Source organism: Tiliqua scincoides, chromosome 5 (assembly GCF_035046505.1).
Source record: "Tiliqua scincoides isolate rTilSci1 chromosome 5, rTilSci1.hap2, whole genome shotgun sequence".
NCBI lineage: Eukaryota > Metazoa > Chordata > Lepidosauria > Squamata > Scincidae > Tiliqua > Tiliqua scincoides.
The window spans coordinates 142,914,551-142,933,256 of record NC_089825.1 but is presented as its reverse complement, the minus strand read 5'-3'; the positions used below and the strand labels follow the sequence as shown (position 1 = coordinate 142,933,256).

The 18,706-nt window shown below is 50.2% G+C and overlaps 1 protein-coding gene across 1 annotated transcript; it reads right to left on the bottom strand.

Moving 5' to 3' along the window:
- Window positions 1-650: 650 nt before the first annotated feature.
- LOC136654030 (vomeronasal type-2 receptor 26-like) lies at window positions 651-9,886 on the bottom strand. Its single transcript, XM_066630891.1, has 4 exons — window positions 9,866-9,886; window positions 3,610-3,837; window positions 2,781-2,898; window positions 651-1,561 (listed from the first exon to the last, which is right to left on the bottom strand). The coding sequence occupies exons 1-4, from the start codon at window positions 9,884-9,886 to the stop codon at window positions 651-653; spliced, it is 1,278 nt and encodes a 425-aa protein (XP_066486988.1).
- Window positions 9,887-18,706: the final 8,820 nt, after the last annotated feature.

Sequence of the window (18,706 nt, the reverse complement as noted above, 5' to 3'; positions counted from 1 at the left end):
AATGATTTTCTAATTATGAAGAAGATACAACCTTGTCCATAGGATTACATTTTAAAATGCAGTGAAATAGACAAGGAAAGAGGAAGCATGTGATGAACTGGGAACATTAGTCAGTACTGCAGATACTTGTTTCTTACCAGCTGCGCTCTGGTATTTAGGTCTCAATATAGCACTTGGGGAGAAAAATGCATCCTAGTAGCCCGGCACTAGAAACCAAGATGGAGAAGATCTCCACAGCCACCATATATTCCCCCTGGTGCTCAGATATGCTAGGAAAAAGGACACCCAAACACTGCAAAAGACCAGCATGCTGAAGGTGATCAGCTTGGCCTCATTAAACGCATCAGGCAATGACCTGGCTAAGAAAGCCACAGTGAAGCTGATGAAGGCCAGAAGCCCCAGGTAGCTCAGGACTAGATAGAACATCTATCTAGAACAATAGGACAACACCTTGGAGGAGAAGGGAGGAACGAGAAATTAGATTGACCCTGAAATGTCAGATTGGTGAAAGTTGAAATGAATCTCAGGATTACGACCAAGAGGAACAGCTGGGAATATAGAAGGAAGTCACACGAGTTTCTATAAAACAATGGACATATCTCAAGGGGTTCATGCACAATGCTACGGACGAAGGTACTCAAGCAATTCAGTCAGGTGACAAAATTCTTTTTCCTTACTAAGTTTTCCTTTGTGTTAAGCTGGGGCCTCAACACAATAATGAAGAATTTGGGGAGAAAGATGAAACCCAACAATCCAGCACTAGAGACCAAGATGGAGAAGACCTCCACGGCCACCATGTATTTCCCCTTGGTGCTCAGGTAGGCTGGCACAAAGGACACCCAAACACTGCAAAAGACTAACATGCTGAAGGTGATCAGCTTGGCCTCATTGAAAGTATCAGGCAGTCTTCTGGCCAAAAAAGCCACCCAAAAACTGACAAGGGCCAGAAATACCATGTAGCCCAGAACAATGGAGAACATGAAGGTTGAGCCTTCGTTGCACTGCACTATGATCTGAGCTATCAGGGAGTGCGCGTCAAGCTCTGGGAAGGGGGGAGACACTGCCAGCCACGCTGCACAGAGGCCAGTTTGAATTAGACAACACACCACAATGACAGACGTGGCCAATCTCTTCCCTAACCATTTTCTCATCCTGTTGGCAGGTCTGGTGGCCATGAAGGCCAGGACCACAGTGAGGGTTTTGGCCAACACTGAAGAAACTGCCCCAGTGAAGGTGACAGCAAACAAGGTCTGCCGGAAAATGCAGGATGCCTTTCTGGGCTGGCCAATGAACAGAAATGTGCAGAGGAAGCAACACAGCAGGGAGAACAGCAGGGCACAGGTGATGTTCCAATTGTTGGCTTTGACAATGGGGGTGTTCCTGTGCTGAATGAAGCTCCCCACGAGCACAAGTGTGATTGTGGAGAGCAGCAGAGCAGAAGAAGCCAGAACGATTCCCAAGGGCTCTTCATAGGACAAAAAAGTGATGGCTTTGGGGATACAGTGATCCTGGTTCCTGCTTGGATGCTGGTCCTCTGGGCAGTCACTGCAGTGATCTGCATCTAAAAGAAACATGCAGGGATTCAACAGTTCCAAGTGTACTTGCATCACCTCAGCCTGTCTGGCAACAGTGCAGTGCAATCATAGGATGAAGTGTGCTAATGAATACATACATAAGAAATCACTCACTCCCATGTTTCTTTGCATCTATCCATGTATGTAACACATCCAGGTATCCTTTGAATGTCAACCCTCAATAAATCTGGCATCAGGCTTTACCCAAATGTCAGCTGTGCTGTGCCTAGGAAGTCTGTGCTGTCATGGGGGGAAAACAGCCGGCCAGCAGAGTTGCGTATAGGCTGCCCAGTCACCTGTAGGTCTCCTCCTCCATTTTCCTGATGCGCTTCTGAGGAGAGTCAGGGAGTGTTCCGAGGCAAGGTTCAAGGATTAGAGCCTGGTGCATGTTGCTGCCACCAGGATCCACCTCCTCTCTCCCCTGGCCTGATCTCTCCTCACCCACAACATGCCCCACTTCTGACTTACCGGCATCTGCAGCAATGTGGTTCCAGATCTGTAGCTGCTTTGAAGCAGATGCTTGGTTTGGCGCAGTGGTGGCACCAGATTCAAGCCATCACTGGGCCTTTGACAACAGTAGACACCTGCCCCACTGTCATAACAGTCCCATAGGACTGGGCCATATGCTCTGCTGAATTGTTGCTTTACTGACTGCATCAGTATGATGAATTGAGGATTGGGCCCTAAGTGTCCAAAGCTAAAGGTTCATAGCACTGGTGCTGAGCTCCAGTGCTGGCACTGGGTGTTGTAAACATGTCGTAAAGCACATTTACGGCACCCTTGGAGTAGGTAGTTCTGGATGAAGAATGCCATGTGACTGTGTGGAGAAAAGTGGGACTGCCAGGCAGTGGTCTGGCCTTTCAGTTTTGGGATGGCGTCCTGAGCGGGGGAAGGGGGAATGGGGGAAGAGATGGGTTGGGAGCGGTGTGGGAGCGGCAGAGGCCTCCTCCGCCAGATCCCATCCTCTGTGTCCAACCTGTCAACCAATAGCTTGACATGAAGGTTCTCACATCAGTGCTAGCAAAATAGCTGGTGCAAATATGAGAAGCCCCATAGCGGGAACTGAGACATTCCTCGGGGGAAGGGGACAAAAGTTCCTTGACGCCACAGTTCCTCTGAGTGCTGGGAAACAAAAGACTTTTGAGCAGCTCATTTCTACAAACTTCTGGAAAACCGATTGGATGGAGCATCACCTTCTTCACTTACCCAGCTGGCTGGAAATCCTCCCTTCAGAGCACTGAGCACAGTCATAGCAACAGATCTGCTCCCCCTGGCGTACCACCTTTGTCTGTCCAGGATGGCAGCTCTCAGTGCATGTCGATTGGGGCAGCATCTTCCAAAAACCCCAAAGGAGAAAGGGTTAGCATGGAAATCAACTGTTTTCTCTTTGCTGTGATGTTTGGTTTGGTTTGGTTTGGTACTGAGAGTACAGTAATGACATATAAGTCACGTTTCTGTAAACATCTATATTCGACATGTGCTCCTCTGACCTCATATACTGATTAATTTACTCCTATATTTATATATGTTTCTTGCCAGATATTACTCAAGGTGGTTTACGTAGGCAGGCTGTAGACACAATAAGTGTCCTTTCAACATTGTTCTATATATGAATCAAGATGTTTTCGCTCCGTGGTTACTTACCCTACGTACCATCCATTCACCATATTCAATTCAGCCTCACAATTCATAGGAAGATATGGATAAACACAAAGACAAAAGAGCATAGATATCATATGCCTGGGCATGCATGAGCTTTGCATGTATTATCCATGGTTATTCATCCTATTCTACAAGCACAAGCATTACAACAAACCTGCCCCATTTGTCCGTGTTATTCTTGTATCACTGTTATGATAACCACAGAAGTCTGGCAGATCCAGAGTAAATCCCAGTGAGTACCATAGGGCTTGCTTCGGAGTAAGTGCAGCATGCACTGGAAGATGAATTCCCAGACATCTGCTGAAGGGTACTTCCATGTTCTTCTGCAACTGTGGAACTACAGCTCAGCAATTACATAAAAGATCATTCCCACCTGATCAAACTTCTGATTCCACACAATGGCGCTTCCATTAAGGGCAAACTCTTCTCCTTCAGGAGCCCAGGGGTCCACCTTTCCCACCCGGATTCTTTGGAAAGACAGGTTGTGGAATGTGATGGTGTTGACAATATCAAAACCTGTTGCCTGTTCCCCATTTTTATCAAAGAATATTTCTTCGCCCGCACTATTGTTGAAGCGAACGTTTCTCAGAAAGTGGTGAAGCTGATTGGAGAAAAAGAATACTCAGGGGTAAACTGTTGAGCAGGAGTTCTTTTGATATCACTGGAATCTGCGACCTTGACATGCAGGCGCATGGCTAGGTCATTGGACACCTGGGGCCCATACATTATTGACACCTCCCCCTGTATATGACATAATTATTTTCAGTAGTAATCATGACATGAAATGAATAATAATCAGGGCCAGAAAATAAATATTGTGAACATTTTCTGAAAGATTGCATACAAACAAAACCTATGAGAACATTTTTTTCTATGTGATGATTATAAACATTACATAGTTAAACTTTCCCAGAGTTATTCTCACCCCCTCCTCCTACTCCCAGTCCCCATTTCCACCAGAATTCACAATTCATTTAATAACCCCAAAAGTTATCCTTCAATCTATTGCTCCTCTAAATTAAGCCCATTTCCAAATGGAAAGGACTCCGGCTTAGACAAACTAAAGTGAAAATATTGTCTCACTTCTCGCTCAGTCCAGTTGCATTGCAAGAGTGGATCCAAGTCCATCCATGGGAATGCAGGGGTGACCGTACACATTAAAGGCTTACAGGAAAATCCTACCTGCCATGGCTGAACAGCCCAAACATCCCCTGTGCCTCCAGTTCCCTTTAATCTATGCTTGGATATTGAAGAGTACATGGATTGGAGAGCATGTGCTACGGCATGAGCAGCATTGTAGATATTGTAGCTCTCACCGGACATTTTCATTTCAAATACGGAACTGGGGAGACTGCTCAGCTTCTCCTCACCAGTGCAGTTCCCTGTGGCTGGTAGATACCAGTTGAACTTGGGGAGTGAACACCAAAATGCAACTGACCAAAACTTATGTATGAAAGAAAACACAGGCTGATGTGGATTTATTGCCTCAAGGAAGTCTTCATAGCCAGGCACGTCCTTTGTGTGGAGTGTGAATGACAAGGTACCATTGAAGGATTTGGATGTGAATAGAACTGGGTTGAATACTGTTGCAAAATCCCACTGAGATGTCTTGATCCAAACTTTCTCTGTTGGGTCTTGCTTCGCTTTTTCATAAAATGTTAGAATCAATTGCAAACTCTCCATAGATTGTGACTCTCCATGAACAACAATCACGTTGCTCCTGGACATGGAGACAATAGATCTTACGCCTTCTAAATGGTCATAAAAGGGTTGGTTCACTTCCACATACGTCTTTAGTCCTGAAAGAACTTCTGTAAAAGCCACACAAATGTTGTTTTGGAGGAGCCTGGGAATGAGAGTCCTCAGAAATGTTTCTCCAGTGTCATTGTCTGAAACAAGGAGGCCAATCCAGTTCCATTTGAAATGCCGAATCAGTCGAACAATCCCAGTGTACTGAGATCTTGCATTTGGGACCATCTGGTAGAGGGAAGGGAACTGTGTTCTGTCACCCAGTGCAGAGTCAAAGAAGTCATAATTGAGCTAAGGGGAAATGAAATGAGCTTTTTAGGGCAGACAAACATCTGATGATTGCTAAATAAAAAGGTCCTCTCTCAAATGCCTGGCAGGGTATATAGTAGAGTTTTTTGTACTTGATCCTGTAACAAAAATTTGGAAGTCTCCATTTTCTGGGGTGTAGTGTTTTGGGCAGGATGACCAAGAGGCTTAGGATAATTCATTCAGGCTCCAATTCTGTCCACACTTTCCTGGGAGTAAGCTCTATTGAGTATCATGGGATTTACTTCTGAGTAGACAGGCATAGGATTGGGCTCTCAGAACCCACTCCTGTCCAACTTTCCAGCTTTAATTCCGCTGTCAATGTGTTATGCACTGCATCCTGAAGTGTGGGGCATTCATGGAGACTTCCTCAACGGAAGGTACTGGAGAAAATATTTTGCCCACATACATTTGCCGCTAATTCAGTACAAATTATTCCCTCCTTAAAGTGGTTTTTTAAGAACTTAATCAGGTTTTGACATTTTCACACATCACTTGATTAACATTTGATTCCAACTCTGCTAAATGGATAGAGAAGAGTCTTCTGTCTTCACTTATTGTAGCCCAGATTGTCTGCTCTCCTAGCAATCCTAGTGGCTGTACCTCTCTCTAGATTAGGGAACACACATACCTGTGGGATCCTGTAGATATTTAAGATGTGGGGCATCAACTTTGAGTTCTGAGGAATGAGCCCCCCAATGACGACAATGAGCTCCTTTTCCTTGCTGCAGACGTAATTAAGGGGATGCCCCTGACCTGTGAAAAGGAGACGCATAATTCCAGAACAGGACCCCCTGGCATTGTTAGCGTTTTCAATCGGTAAAAAATTCAATGTCTTGTTTGTCAAGAGGTTGACATCTTTCTCGATTTCGAACCTGGCAAACATCATGGCAAAGAGACGATGGAAGTACTTCAGAATTACGCTGAAATGTGACAATCATGTAGTCTTAGGCTCTGGTTCATAGTCAATATGGTGAATGGAAATGCTTCATGCTCTTTGCATAGCCCTTACTTGTGCTTAAAATCAGGTTGATGGGCCCACATGCAGCTCTGCTTTTCTGAACTTTCTAGCTCTCACTATGCTCAGTTACAGGCAAGGAATTCCTGGTAACATCTTTTGATGCCCAACAAGGAAAAGAGATGGAAAATAATATAATCCTATCACACTAGTTCCTTCTGAACAAAAGTCAGAAGGGATCTGGTCACCTGGCCTGCTGGATGTGTCCACTCATCTTCCCATAGTTTATGGGTGGTTGAACAGGATGACATTTTCTTCTCCTGGAACAAGCCAATGAGGAAAGTGGAGTCTCAGTTCCCCAACTCCTGACAAGGGAAGGCTGGCTTGAGAGGTTTTGTTTCTGTCATGGAAGAGCCCTTTGCTCATGCCTAGATGACCTTCAAGGGTAGAAAGGGACCCTTGTCTAGGTTGGAATCATTTAAGGGGAGGCCTGAGATCAGCCCCAAGCATTCAACATATGATATGAACATGTGGTCAGTGTTTATGGGATTGCAGCCCTAGCAACTGCTTAAGATTATGCCGAGTTGTATGAGTGAGTAGTGAATACACTGCAGCAATTTTCAACCCATGTGAGTGGCACATTGGTGTGCCATGCATGGTCTACATGTGTGCCATGGACATTTGGGGAGGGTCATTTATTAGGCCATTGGGTGATGTGAGAACTCTGACTGGCAGCTGGGTGTGCCTTGTCCAAGAACCCATGGTGATTCTTTACAATTTTACACCCGACAGTGTGCCATGAGCTGAAAAAGATTGAAAATATCCAATACACTGTATTGCTTTTTATTTTGACTGCACATTTTTGCTGTTGCATTATCATCCCCACAATAAAAGTGATCTATTGTTACACTGTCACCATTTTGCCCCATAGCTCTTGTGTGTCATTCCACTAAGTTGTGCCACTGACCACCACACTCACGCCTGCAGGCCTATTAGCTTTCCTCCATGTGTGATCATGTTCCACATGTCTTTAAAAGCACACCCACTAGCAAAACCACTTTAGAGCACTGGCTGCAGCTCACATAACCAAATGTTCTGTTCCTTCCTGCAAAAAACTTCTCCGCACAAGGATAATGAACATGGCACATAGAACGAGTTCAAGCCTAGCATTTACCCTGACATCTAGTTCTCTAGGTGCAGGGGTCTTTTGGTCTATGTGAACTAGAACTCACTCCATGCCATCTCTACTGCCCCCACTATTGCCACCAGACCCACAGTATGTAATCCCAAGGAATTTTTCTATATTTACAACACTGATTTTAATCAGAATTACTAGACATCAAAACCACAACCCAACTTACTTTCCTCCCAGGGAAGACACATCTGGAGTTTCCTTAAAAGAGAGATCATTCTGGTCAACAATACCGAGAGAGGCAAAGACAGCAATAGTAACATCTGGAGTTTCTTTAAAAGAGAGATCTTTCTGCTCAACAATTGAGAGAGAGGCAAAGACAGCAATAGTTATGTCCGGAGACTGATAGCTGCTCTTCTGCCAACCCCCCCTTGAGTGGCAGTTGTTGCTGACACCGTAAGGCAGCTGCAGCAGTAGCAGCAGCACTTTTGACCATCTGAACAGCAGCATGTCTGAACCTCAGCCCCACAGCATTCAACCAATTTCCAGTGACTTCCACACACGAGGCACCATGAACACAATCATCAGTCACGAGGAGAAATGACCGTAGAGGGGCTGAGCGAATCCCCACTGCCAAGTTTCTCACATGAGGTCTTCATACTCAAGCGACAGACACCTGGCTGTATGCAGTGAATACCCGACACCTGCCTCGTGTAGCTGGCTTTTCAAAAGCCACAGGCTATGCCAGCAAGTAGATTAGGCCTTCATGGACCCATGGTTGTCTGGCAGTGACCAGCAAGCATTCAGCACCCTATTTTGGATTACATTTGTAAGTTGTTTAGTCCAACCTTTCAATAGCCCATGGTTGCCTGGCAGTGCCACTCTATTTTCAGCACTCTGTATGGGGCTACCTTTGTAGGTGAAGCAGGCCTTCAACGGCCCATAATTGCCTGGCAGTAGCTAATGAAAGTTCAGCACCCTTTCGGAGGCTATATTTGGCCCATCGTTGCCTGGCAATAGCTGGCAAGCATTTGGCACCCTATATAGGAGTTCCTTTGTAAGTTCAATATTACTTTATTGGCGCAAGTTTTCATGGCAGTAGCCAGCAAGCATTCAGCACAGTATATGGGACTACATTAACAAGTGAAATAAGCCTTTACTGGCCCATAGTTGCCTGGCAGCAGCCAGCAAGCGTTCAGAACCCTCTCTGGGGCTACATTTGCAGGTGCATTTATTTGCCCATGTTTGTCTGGCAGTAGCTGCTGGGCATTCAGCACCCTATCTGGGGCTACATTTACAAGGGAAGTAGGCCCTTTAGTGGCCAATGGTTGCCTGGCAGTAGCTGGTGGGCATTCAGCACCCTATAAGGGCCTACATTTGTAAATGAAGAAGGCCTTTATTGGTCCTTGGTTGCATGGCAGTAGCCACCAAGCTTTCAGCACTCTATTTGCAAGTGAAGTAGGCTTTACTGCCCATAGTTGCCTGGCAATAGTCAGCAAGCATTCAGCACCCTATATGGGACTACATTTGTTAGTGAAGTAGGCATTTACTAGCATACAGTTGCCCGGCAGTAGCCGGCGAGCATTCAGCACCCTATATGGGGCTATGTTTGCAAGTGAAAATAGTATTTATTGACCAATGTTTGCCAGGCAGTGGCTGGCGGGCATTCAGTACCCTATATGTAGCAAAATTTGCAAGTAAAATAGGTCTTCATTCCGTGTTTGCCTGGCGGTAACCAGAGAGTTTCATTCCCCTATATGGGGCTATACTTACAAGTGATGTCCTTTAGTTGCCAATGGTTTCCAGGAAGTAGCTGGCGGGCATTTAGCACTCTTTATAGGAATAGGTTTTTGTGAGTGAAAGAGGACTTAACTGGCCCATGGTTACCTGGCAGTGGCTGGCAAGCATTCAGCACACTGTATGGGCTACATCTGCAAGTGAAGTAGGCCTTCATTGACCAGTGTTTGCCTTGCAGTGGCTGGTTGGTATTCAGCATCCTACATGGGTGGGCTGCATTCATTCAGAATTGGGGCAGCATCTGTTGCAGCAGTATTAGTCTTTCACCAGTGGATATTAATGCATCGGCCAGTGGAGGTTGGTCGCTGATAAGTTCTACCTAAGTAAGTACTAGGCCAATAGGCTATGTGCTGGCCTGGCCTGTGGCTGAACGGTACCTGGTGTGATAGGTACCACTGAGTGAGTGTTTGGGTGCCCGGTGTGATGGGCGTCCCATGTGGGGGCCATGGCTGCGGCCTAGTCAGGGACTGGTGTGATAGATCCTAGTTCTTTTGCCCAATGTGATGGACACTTAAGGTGTACTGTTACAGGTCTTGGGTTACAGATTCAGGTTACTTACACTCCTTTCTGTATTTTCAAGTCGTTGCTGAGTGTTCTCCACCTGTGTCCGCATCATTCTTATGTTCTTATTGGACACTCCATTGTGTTTTGGGCGAGGAAGAGGGCAGCGGCCTTGGAATTTGGCACCCAGCTCGACTTGGGCGACATGGCGGAGATGTAGTGGGCTTCCAAGAGATGTATGCTCTGGGGCCAGCTACTCTCTTTGCTGTGTGAACTTTCTGGATTCCAGGACGCCCGCTCAGGTACTGTTAATATACTTTAGTGAGAATGACCTGCGCCAGAGGACCTCGTTGTCCTTCAGGCTACTGGTCTGTAGGGATCTTGCTCTGACTCATAGCTGGCTATCAGGAATTATCATAATCTGGTCAGACATGCTCCCCAGAAGGGACTGGCTTGGGGCTGTCAGCCCTCTTGTAGTTGACGTCTCCAGGCACAAGATCTATGCATACCTGAGGTGGATAAAGTTCAGACAAGGTGGAACCTCATCTTCCACCCTGACATCATGTTCTCACAGGGTACATATATCTATGACTGGGGCCGATATTTTTCTGTTTCACCTGCAGCAGGGTCTGCGGAGCATGTTGGGTTTTTACTTGGGGTGGTGGGGCTTAAGCGCTAGGTTACCCCCCCCCCCCGGTGTGGCAGGTGGCGTGCTGGCTGGGTAGCCAGGAGTGGGGGTTGGCGTACATGCTGAGGTTAGCAAGGCCAAGGGGTAAGCCAGAACTGCTCTGACAACATTTGCCCGGGTTGATGAGGCTGGCTGGTGTGGTTCGAGCAAAGGCTTACACAAGGTTTTCCGGTGTGGGTCTGTGCTGGCCGGGTGCCTCGACCCTTTGGGGTTGGCCGTGATAGGATAACTCAGTCCTCGATTGAGTGACACCTTGAGCCAGGATGTGACATCCTATTGGGGTCAGGGGGAGGTAGATGGCCAGTGCAATTTTCCCCAAGCTATTAGATGCCAGCATGCTGGGGGACTTCAGATAAATTTCTCCCTGCTGCAGGTTTGTTGTTTATTAATAAAGTTTAAATCATTCCAAGCCTGTGTCTTGTGTGCTTCTTTGGGGGGTGCCAGTGTAAAACACTGATCAGACTGGTGACTGCTTAAGACATACTAGATTGTTTTCCAACTATGATGAAGACACAACTTGTCTGTAGGATTACATAGAGACGGGGAGGGGGAAGGTGTGTGATGAACTGGGAACATTAGTTAGTGCTGCAGATGTTTGTGTCTTACCAACTGCTCTCTGGTATTTAGGTTAGGTCTCAGAACATTAATATAACACTTGGGGAGAAAAATGCATCCTAGTAGCCCAGCACTGGAAGCCAAGATGGAGAAGATCTCCACTGCCGCCATATATTTCCCCCTGGTGCTCAGATATGCTGGGACAAAGGACACCCAAACACTGCAAAAGACCAACATGCTGAAGGTGATCAACTTGGCCAGATTTCACTGGCATAGATCAGAATAGCCCCGTAAAGGGTGGCTGGTGCGTGACATGGGGTAAGGGGATAGATATTTGTTTTCTCCAAGTTGCACCACAGCCACCTCCTCACCTGCACTGGATACAGCACACGCCAGTTGGCCTGCCTGCTCCAGCGCTGGTTAGCACTGGGCTGCCTGGGCTTTGTGATATGGTTCTCAGGAAAGGATTACCAATGATCTAATTCAGTTATCTGCAAATGCAAGACTCAGAACCTCAATTATCCGCCCCCCAAAAGCAGTTTATACAGGTGAGATTTAGGAGCAGAGCAACAAGAAGGGGTTGGGGGTGCTTGCTAAAACCTTTGTTTCCGCACTGTCCAATGAACACTCGAGACAACAGATATGGGAGAAAGGGCAACTTTATTTCATGTTACCAAAAGAAGCAGAGGCTGAGACCTGCAGCATCCAAGGCAGCGAAAGCCCCTGTGGTGCGGGGAGGGACCTCTGGGCGGTACCAGAAACCTCTGCCCCCAGGTGGGCATGCACCCGACTCCGAGTCGCGCCCCGCTGCTGGGACGGCACGTCTCATCCATGTCTATCCCTTAAGGGGAAGGCAGCCGGACCGCAGACTGCACCACCTCGAGCCGCTGAGCCTCTGAAGTGTGCCCCGCAGTCCCGGCCAGGGCCCCGTCCACGTCCTTGTGCCGCCAAGCCCCTGAGGACTGAAATAGGGTTCTGCCCTGCCTATGCCGCCTGAAGGTGCATGCCAAAGTCCCATTCACGCCTCCTAACCCGCACCACCTGCCACAAGGAGGGGTCAGCCTAGCGCTTGAGCCCCCCACTCCCAACAGGGGCAGAAGCGACTTAAGGCCGCCCCGCAGGTCCTTAAGAAAGATGCCTGCGCCTTTCTCCAACAAATGAACACACATCGCCCTGTACAGGTAAGGTAGCGACAACACAATTGCAAGATGCATTACCACGCTGCCACCAGTGCGAGACACCAATCCACCAATGCCCTTGGTGATCTTCCTGCACATCCTTTCAATCTTAGTGCAGCAGAAGGCCCTTCGCCATCCACAACGCTGCAAGAGGTCCGACCAGACCAAGGCGGTACCAGGCAGCCAACGCATTAGGGTCCTGCTGTCCTCACAGGTTCTGCTCATCAAAACCAGACCAGACCTCCTGCAAAGGTCATTCTCGCCCAGGTGGAGCACCCAAAGCGTCCGTTGGGTGGTTCACATTCAGTAACTCCATCAATGTGGGCCGCAGCTGGCCCCATCTCATCCCCTTCTTGGCTAACCAAGCGACCTGCACTGCCAGGCTGAGGCCCAAGTGCGATCTGCAGGGGGTTGCAGCCACCCTCTTGTGGGCCCAAAAAGACCATGGAGTGGCCGCAGATTAATACGCATACAGGGCTACCACCGTGTCCTGCAAAATGAAAGCAGAGATGTTAATGCAAGGTATCCCTGCTGCTGCTGCCGCAGCTTAACACACACCCTGGGCCACCACAGCGTCCTGCAAGATGAAAGCAGAGAGATTATAACAAGGCATACCCTCCACGCTGCTCCCCCACAGATTGGGGAATGCCCGGAATGCCAGTGTCCCTGAAGTGAACTGTGCAAATACTAGTCGTGAATGCCATTGTTCACCAATGTCCTGTGGGTAAGACACTTGTTGAATGAGGCGGTATACCCCAGGGGCCTTCTTAGGCACCACCCCCAGCAGAGAACCTAAGGCCAGGCGGGGGGTAAGAAAAAAGGGGGGGCCCAAACTCACCCACACCCACCCCTTGGTAATTGTCCTCTAGACTGTGTCCTCCATGCCCGTGACTGACTTCAGGTTGTGAGCTAAACTCACGCCCTTGGGGTGTGGCAAGCAGACACAGAAAACCTTGAGTGAAACCCTCCCACAGGAATACAGCCACAGCGTGATCAGAGCCCTCGCGCAGCAGCTCGGCCTAATCGGACTTGTCTTCTTTGGAGTTGGATGGGTCACCTGCACCTCCTCCCTTCTCCTGGCCTGAGCCATGGCGCCTAGATCTCCTGTCCCGGTAACCCTTCGGGCAGGAGGTAAGCGGGTGGTCGTCACCGCACAGTCCACAGTTGTGCAAGAACGTACAACTTGACCTAGAACAGTGCCCCGAGGAGGCATACTCATAGCAGAGACGCGAGGGTTGAACCCATTGGCCTGGTGCTCCCGCCTGAGGCGGCCCCGCCAGGTGCGAACTACTGCTCCTGGCAATCAGGTGGCCGCTGTCCGAGCGCTCACCCCCAGCAGCACCACCCGCCATCACGAGTTGCATCCATAGCTCTGAATTCTTCCTTTCCCAGGAAAGCTGCGGGTTATTTCCCATGTGCATGCGGAACTGCTCATCATAGGCCAACCAACCTGAACCTGAGTATCCCCTAAAAGCCCTGTGAATCACGTCCAGGTACTTTGCCAGCGCTGGGCCCTTAGACAAGTCTTTCTGCAGCACCACCCCCATGTAGATGGTAAACCCTGCTAGCCAATTGGTCCAATTGCGATCAATTTTGGACTTATGCAACGCCTGATATTCCCGACAGCACTCCCTTGCCTGGCTTGATCTCAGGCTCTGGCTCCCTATGAAGAAGGCTGAAGAGGTCCACATACTCGCCCCTCCATATCTTTTCTTTAACTGCAGGGGCCAGATGGTCCCCAAGTGGCAGAGACTCCTCCCCGTATGGCATGGGGGGAAGGGGTGGTGCCCCTTGAACCACCGCCTTGGAAACTGGTGATGATAGGGGCCATGCACCCGCTGCCAGCCCCGCCCCGCTCTGCACAGGCAGCCCAGCATGCCAGGCTTGGGCTGCAGTGGCCAGCTGTGACGCTGAGCAAACTTCCCTTTGCGCTGGTGGGAGCACGCCTGGCTCTGTAACACCCGCTGCTAGCTGCCCGCTCGTCCCTGGGGCGCCGTCCTGCACCTGAGAGGGGCCTGAATGTAGCACTGCCATCACTTGCAGAGGCAGCGCCACCGATGCCACACCACCCCGCCAATACGCAGCCTGCTGCGTGGCCCATCCTTGTGATGAGGCTGGTTGTCTGCCCTCAGGCAGCTGTGTCGAAACTGACTGGCAGCGGGGCTGTGGAGTCTCCCCAACTGCCAGGACGGGTGAAGGCTGACGTGATCCTGGTTGCCCCCCAGGGCCCTCCTGCATAGCCCCTGGGTGCCCTTGTTGGTTGTGCGGGGCAGCGCAGCCTTCCCATACTTCCGCCACTCCAACCAAGCCTCCCCCTTCATACTCACCCCTGTTGGCCCGGGCCCCCATGTTGGGGTCGGGAACTTCAACAGACACAGTTGGAGCTGCTGCTGCATCATTGTCCGCAGAGGCCTCTGGATATTCTCTCGCCGGGGTCCAAGCCGGGCCTGTTGAAGGCCTCGCATCTGCCACTGGTATCATCGCTGCCGCAGGCCTGCCGTTCTCCAAGGCTACAAGCCTGTCCAGAATTCCTTGCAGAATATCGGACAGGGAGGAGCATGCCCGCTTCCCAGGCGGGGCATTGCCCCCCACTCGGGGAGTACCTGACGAAGGCACCATCTCCCTTTGTAATGCCAGTACCTGCGCAGCTATGCTGCCCAGACCTGGTGTGGGGACCACCTGTCCCGCCGTGGAAGCCCCTGTGCTCCCATCTGGCACTGCAGCAGCGGGCGTCTTGCGGTTGGCTCTACGCTGAGACCTACGCATGTTGACAGAGAGACTGAAGCAAAGAAACAAGGAGCTAACCTGGAAGGGAAGTGATGAAGACAAGTAGTCAATGCCAGCTAAACCCTCACGCATAAACCCGTATGAGCAGTAACCAAGCACCAACTGTAAGGCCCCGAGGAGGGGGGTGTGGCAAGAAAACTTCCCCGCCGACCCCCCCAGCCAGACCAACCTCCGGCCGTGCCTGGCAAGGGGATCAAATGGAGCCCGACAGCTCCTCAGCGGGGGCCCCTCCCAAAGGGAAAGAACCCTGCCACATTCGCATTGCCATGGGGGGGGTGCTTAAGGGTGCAGGTTTCTTCATGAGGAAGCTGCTTGAACCCATCGGTTGGCAACCTTCGGTTTTGAAAGACTACGGCAGAAACCCACAGCCCCGATGCACAGGCAGTCCCATCCAAATTACCAACCGGGCCCGACTCTGCTTAGCTTCTGAGCTCAGACAAATCCTGCCACCGCAGGGGAACAAGGGAAACCCCCAGAGGGAAAGACCCAATCATATTTGCCCTGCCATGGGGGGGGCGGCAATTAAGGCACCTCCACCAGCCTCCCCTCACCTGTCAGCAATGAGAGGGGAAAAGCTGCTCTCCTAAGGGGGGGGCACCATGTCAGCCAGCCAAGCCCCCCCCGCAGCTCCACTCCCTGGGAAGGGGGGGTCCCGAGGCACCCAGGCAACTGCCCTGAGTGGTGGGCGGCCCCCCCGCCAAGCCCCCCCAAGCATGCGGAAGGGGGGATCCAGCCCCCTGGGCACTGACCACACCAACTCAGGCGGCCCAGCGGTGCCCGGGGTCCCCTCACCCGACGCAACCCGCTCCGCCAAGCATGCAGGCAGAGGGGTCCAGCCCCCACAGGCGCCGATAGCGCCGCCAACAGCAGCGCAGCAGGCCCGGCCCGGCCCGCCGCAAGCAGGCGCGGGAAGGGGGGGACCTCCCCAAGATGGCGCCTGAAGGGGCCGGAGGAGGTCCCTCCAAACATGGCGCCGGCTATGCACGCGCAAAGCCGGCGCCAGCGCCTCATTGCACAGGCGCGAAAGGGGGCAACCCTCCCAACATGGCATCCACGATCGGACGGAGGGACACCTCCTCAAAATGGCGCCGGCCGTGCATGCGCATGCCGGCGCCCCGATTTGCACATGCGCGAAGGCCCCAGACCTCCTCAAGATGGCGTTGGTCTCGCGCATGCGCAGAGGCGCCAGACAGGAAAAAGGCCCTCCCTAAGATGGCGGCCGCCACCAGCAGCGGAGGCGGCAATGCCCCGCTGTGGGCCAGCCACGAACAGCCCAGCGGCCAGGGCCTCGAGGGCCATCAGAAAGTGCCAGCCCTGGAGAGGCCATCTCAGGGCCTGCCCCGTCTACCCAGCCCCTTGGGATAAGCAACCGTGGCAGCTGGTCCCGCGGCATACCGGCCCGGCAGCGGCCCCCCGTCATCACCCGTAGCGACCCGCTAGCCCAGACCACGTGGGTGCCCCCATTGGTGAGTAAAGCAGGGCAGCATGGGGCCCAACCTGGCCCCAATACACAATATTTGTGTCAGGCAGCCCGGGATGCTCCCCGCACCTGGGCTGCTTCGCGGGCACCATTCAATGGGGGGTGGGTGTGCGCCTGGAATGATAGGCACCATGGGAAAGTTTGTGAAAAAAAGGGGGGAAAATATGCAGGGGATTAAAAAGGGGAAGCGAAATTGCAGGGGGGGTGGGTAATCAAAAAAGGGGGGATGAAGCGGGCAGCCCCCCCACCTTACCTTGAACCTAGAAGTATGCTGGAAAGCACCACCTGTTGCTATTCTCAGTATGCTGCTATTCCCACGGTGCCCACGTGCACAAGGAGGAAGAGGGCTGGGTCTCGTCCCCTTTTAAAAGGTCCGCCGTGGCTGCTAGACCCAGCCCCCTTCACCTCCCCCTTGGGGAGGGGCTGGACTCTCAGAGTGTCCTGGCCAGGGCCAAACAAACTCCGACCACCTCTTTAATTGGGTGATCGGGATTCTGTGCACATTGCTGCCAGTGGTTTTCCTGCTTTTCATGGCTCATTTATAACAGATATGGAGATATGCAAGAGGAAAACACCTGCTTTGCAAGTGCTTCCCAACCCCAGAGGGCTCTTCCCATTAAACTGATGGCCCAATCCTAAGCGTGCAGAGCACCAGTGCAGCAGCAAATATTTTTCTGGAGGAGCCTCAGTCTCAGTGTTCGGTGAAAATTTTCTCCATTGTCGTCATCTGGTATGAAAAGGCCAATCCAATTCCATCCAAAATGATTAAGCAATTGAACAATTCCAGCATACTGAAGGCTTTCGTTTGGAATCATCCGGTTGAAAAGGGGGAACTGAATTTTATCACTCAAAATGGGGTCAAAAGTGCCATAGCTCAGCTCAGGGAGATGAATTTTTTTAAAGCGAGAAATGTATTCCTTCATTATTAAACAGTGTATTTCTTCTTACATTCAGAGAAAACACTACTCCAACAGATGTACCCTTCAAAAACGTGCTATTGGAGCAGAGAGCACAGATACACACATAAAATTATACCATGGAGTGAATGCTAAGCAACTATGAGAGGAATTGCATTGACTCATGTCTGACTCATGGCTTAAAGTACAGTGGGCTCATGCTCTGTAATGAGGTGAAGCAAACCGTACTAGAATTATGAGGCCATGGCCCTGTCATTCCAAGAAGCCCAAGGAATTTGTAATGATAGCAGCTTCTGCTGAGTAGTCCTGTCAACTTCCACACTTGGAGGGGGTACAGGTAGGGTACTGGAAGCAGATCTCCACTTCTCTGCATTGAAGGTGCACACCTGTGAAGAAACATGCCTACGAAGACACATACCTGTGGGATTGTGTAGGCATTCAAGATGTTGGCCATCTGCACGGAGTTTTCAGAAGTGAGCCCACCAATCACAGCCATTAACTTCTTCCCCCTGACACAGTTGTAATTGGAAAGTTTCACTTTGCTGAAGAGGAGTTCCAGAGTGTTCCAAGAGGTTCTTCTTGAATTAAAAGAATCGTCCAACATTTGGTGTCCTAGCATGGCATTGGGCATCAGCTTGGCATTCTTGTTGATCTCATTGATGGCAAAGAGAAATGCAAGGGCATGCTGGTAGTATTTAGGCACGAACCTGCAATGTGGGGTTTCTCAAATGTAGTCTTACTCCATGTATTAGATGAACAAGTTCACTTTCTCTACATACCCTGATCTCATTGAGGTGCTCTTTGCTGGAGATTGCTGGTTATTTCAGAATCCCTTGTTCTGAAATTCTGCTGTCCAGTTTGCTACCCACACAGAGTGCTGGAGTGTGTTCCGGGACATTAACACTCTCCACAAAACACTGAGAGTCTCAAGACTTGTTTTCAAAAGGTGGGGAAAGATTTCATTTTTCCACCAACTTGTGGTTTACTTTATGAATTGCCTGCACACCTCCAATAAATCACAGAAGACAAGGTACTTATAGGATAGTAGGGCCACAATTTATTAAATAATGCATATATCCATTTCAAGCATGCCCTGCAGTGGACATTACTTCCTATCGCATATAAATTCCCACTTCAGTGCTGACTCCTACGCTGGAGGAGAGAGCCAGCTTCTGTCTTTTCTCCCCTTTTAAGCTATCCCATCCTGACTCCATGCTTAATTCCATCAAATGCCAATAATGCTTTCTCAATAACATCAGAAAAGGGGGTTGAGGAAGCTCAGAGGTAAGTCCCATTATAGTCAACAAGGCTTTCTCTTGGGTAAGTGTCAACAGGATTGCAGCCTCTATCTCATAACACACACACCACTTGAAGACCAACAAATCTGTTGAAGTGCAAACATTTCTGTGTCGCTGTATTTTG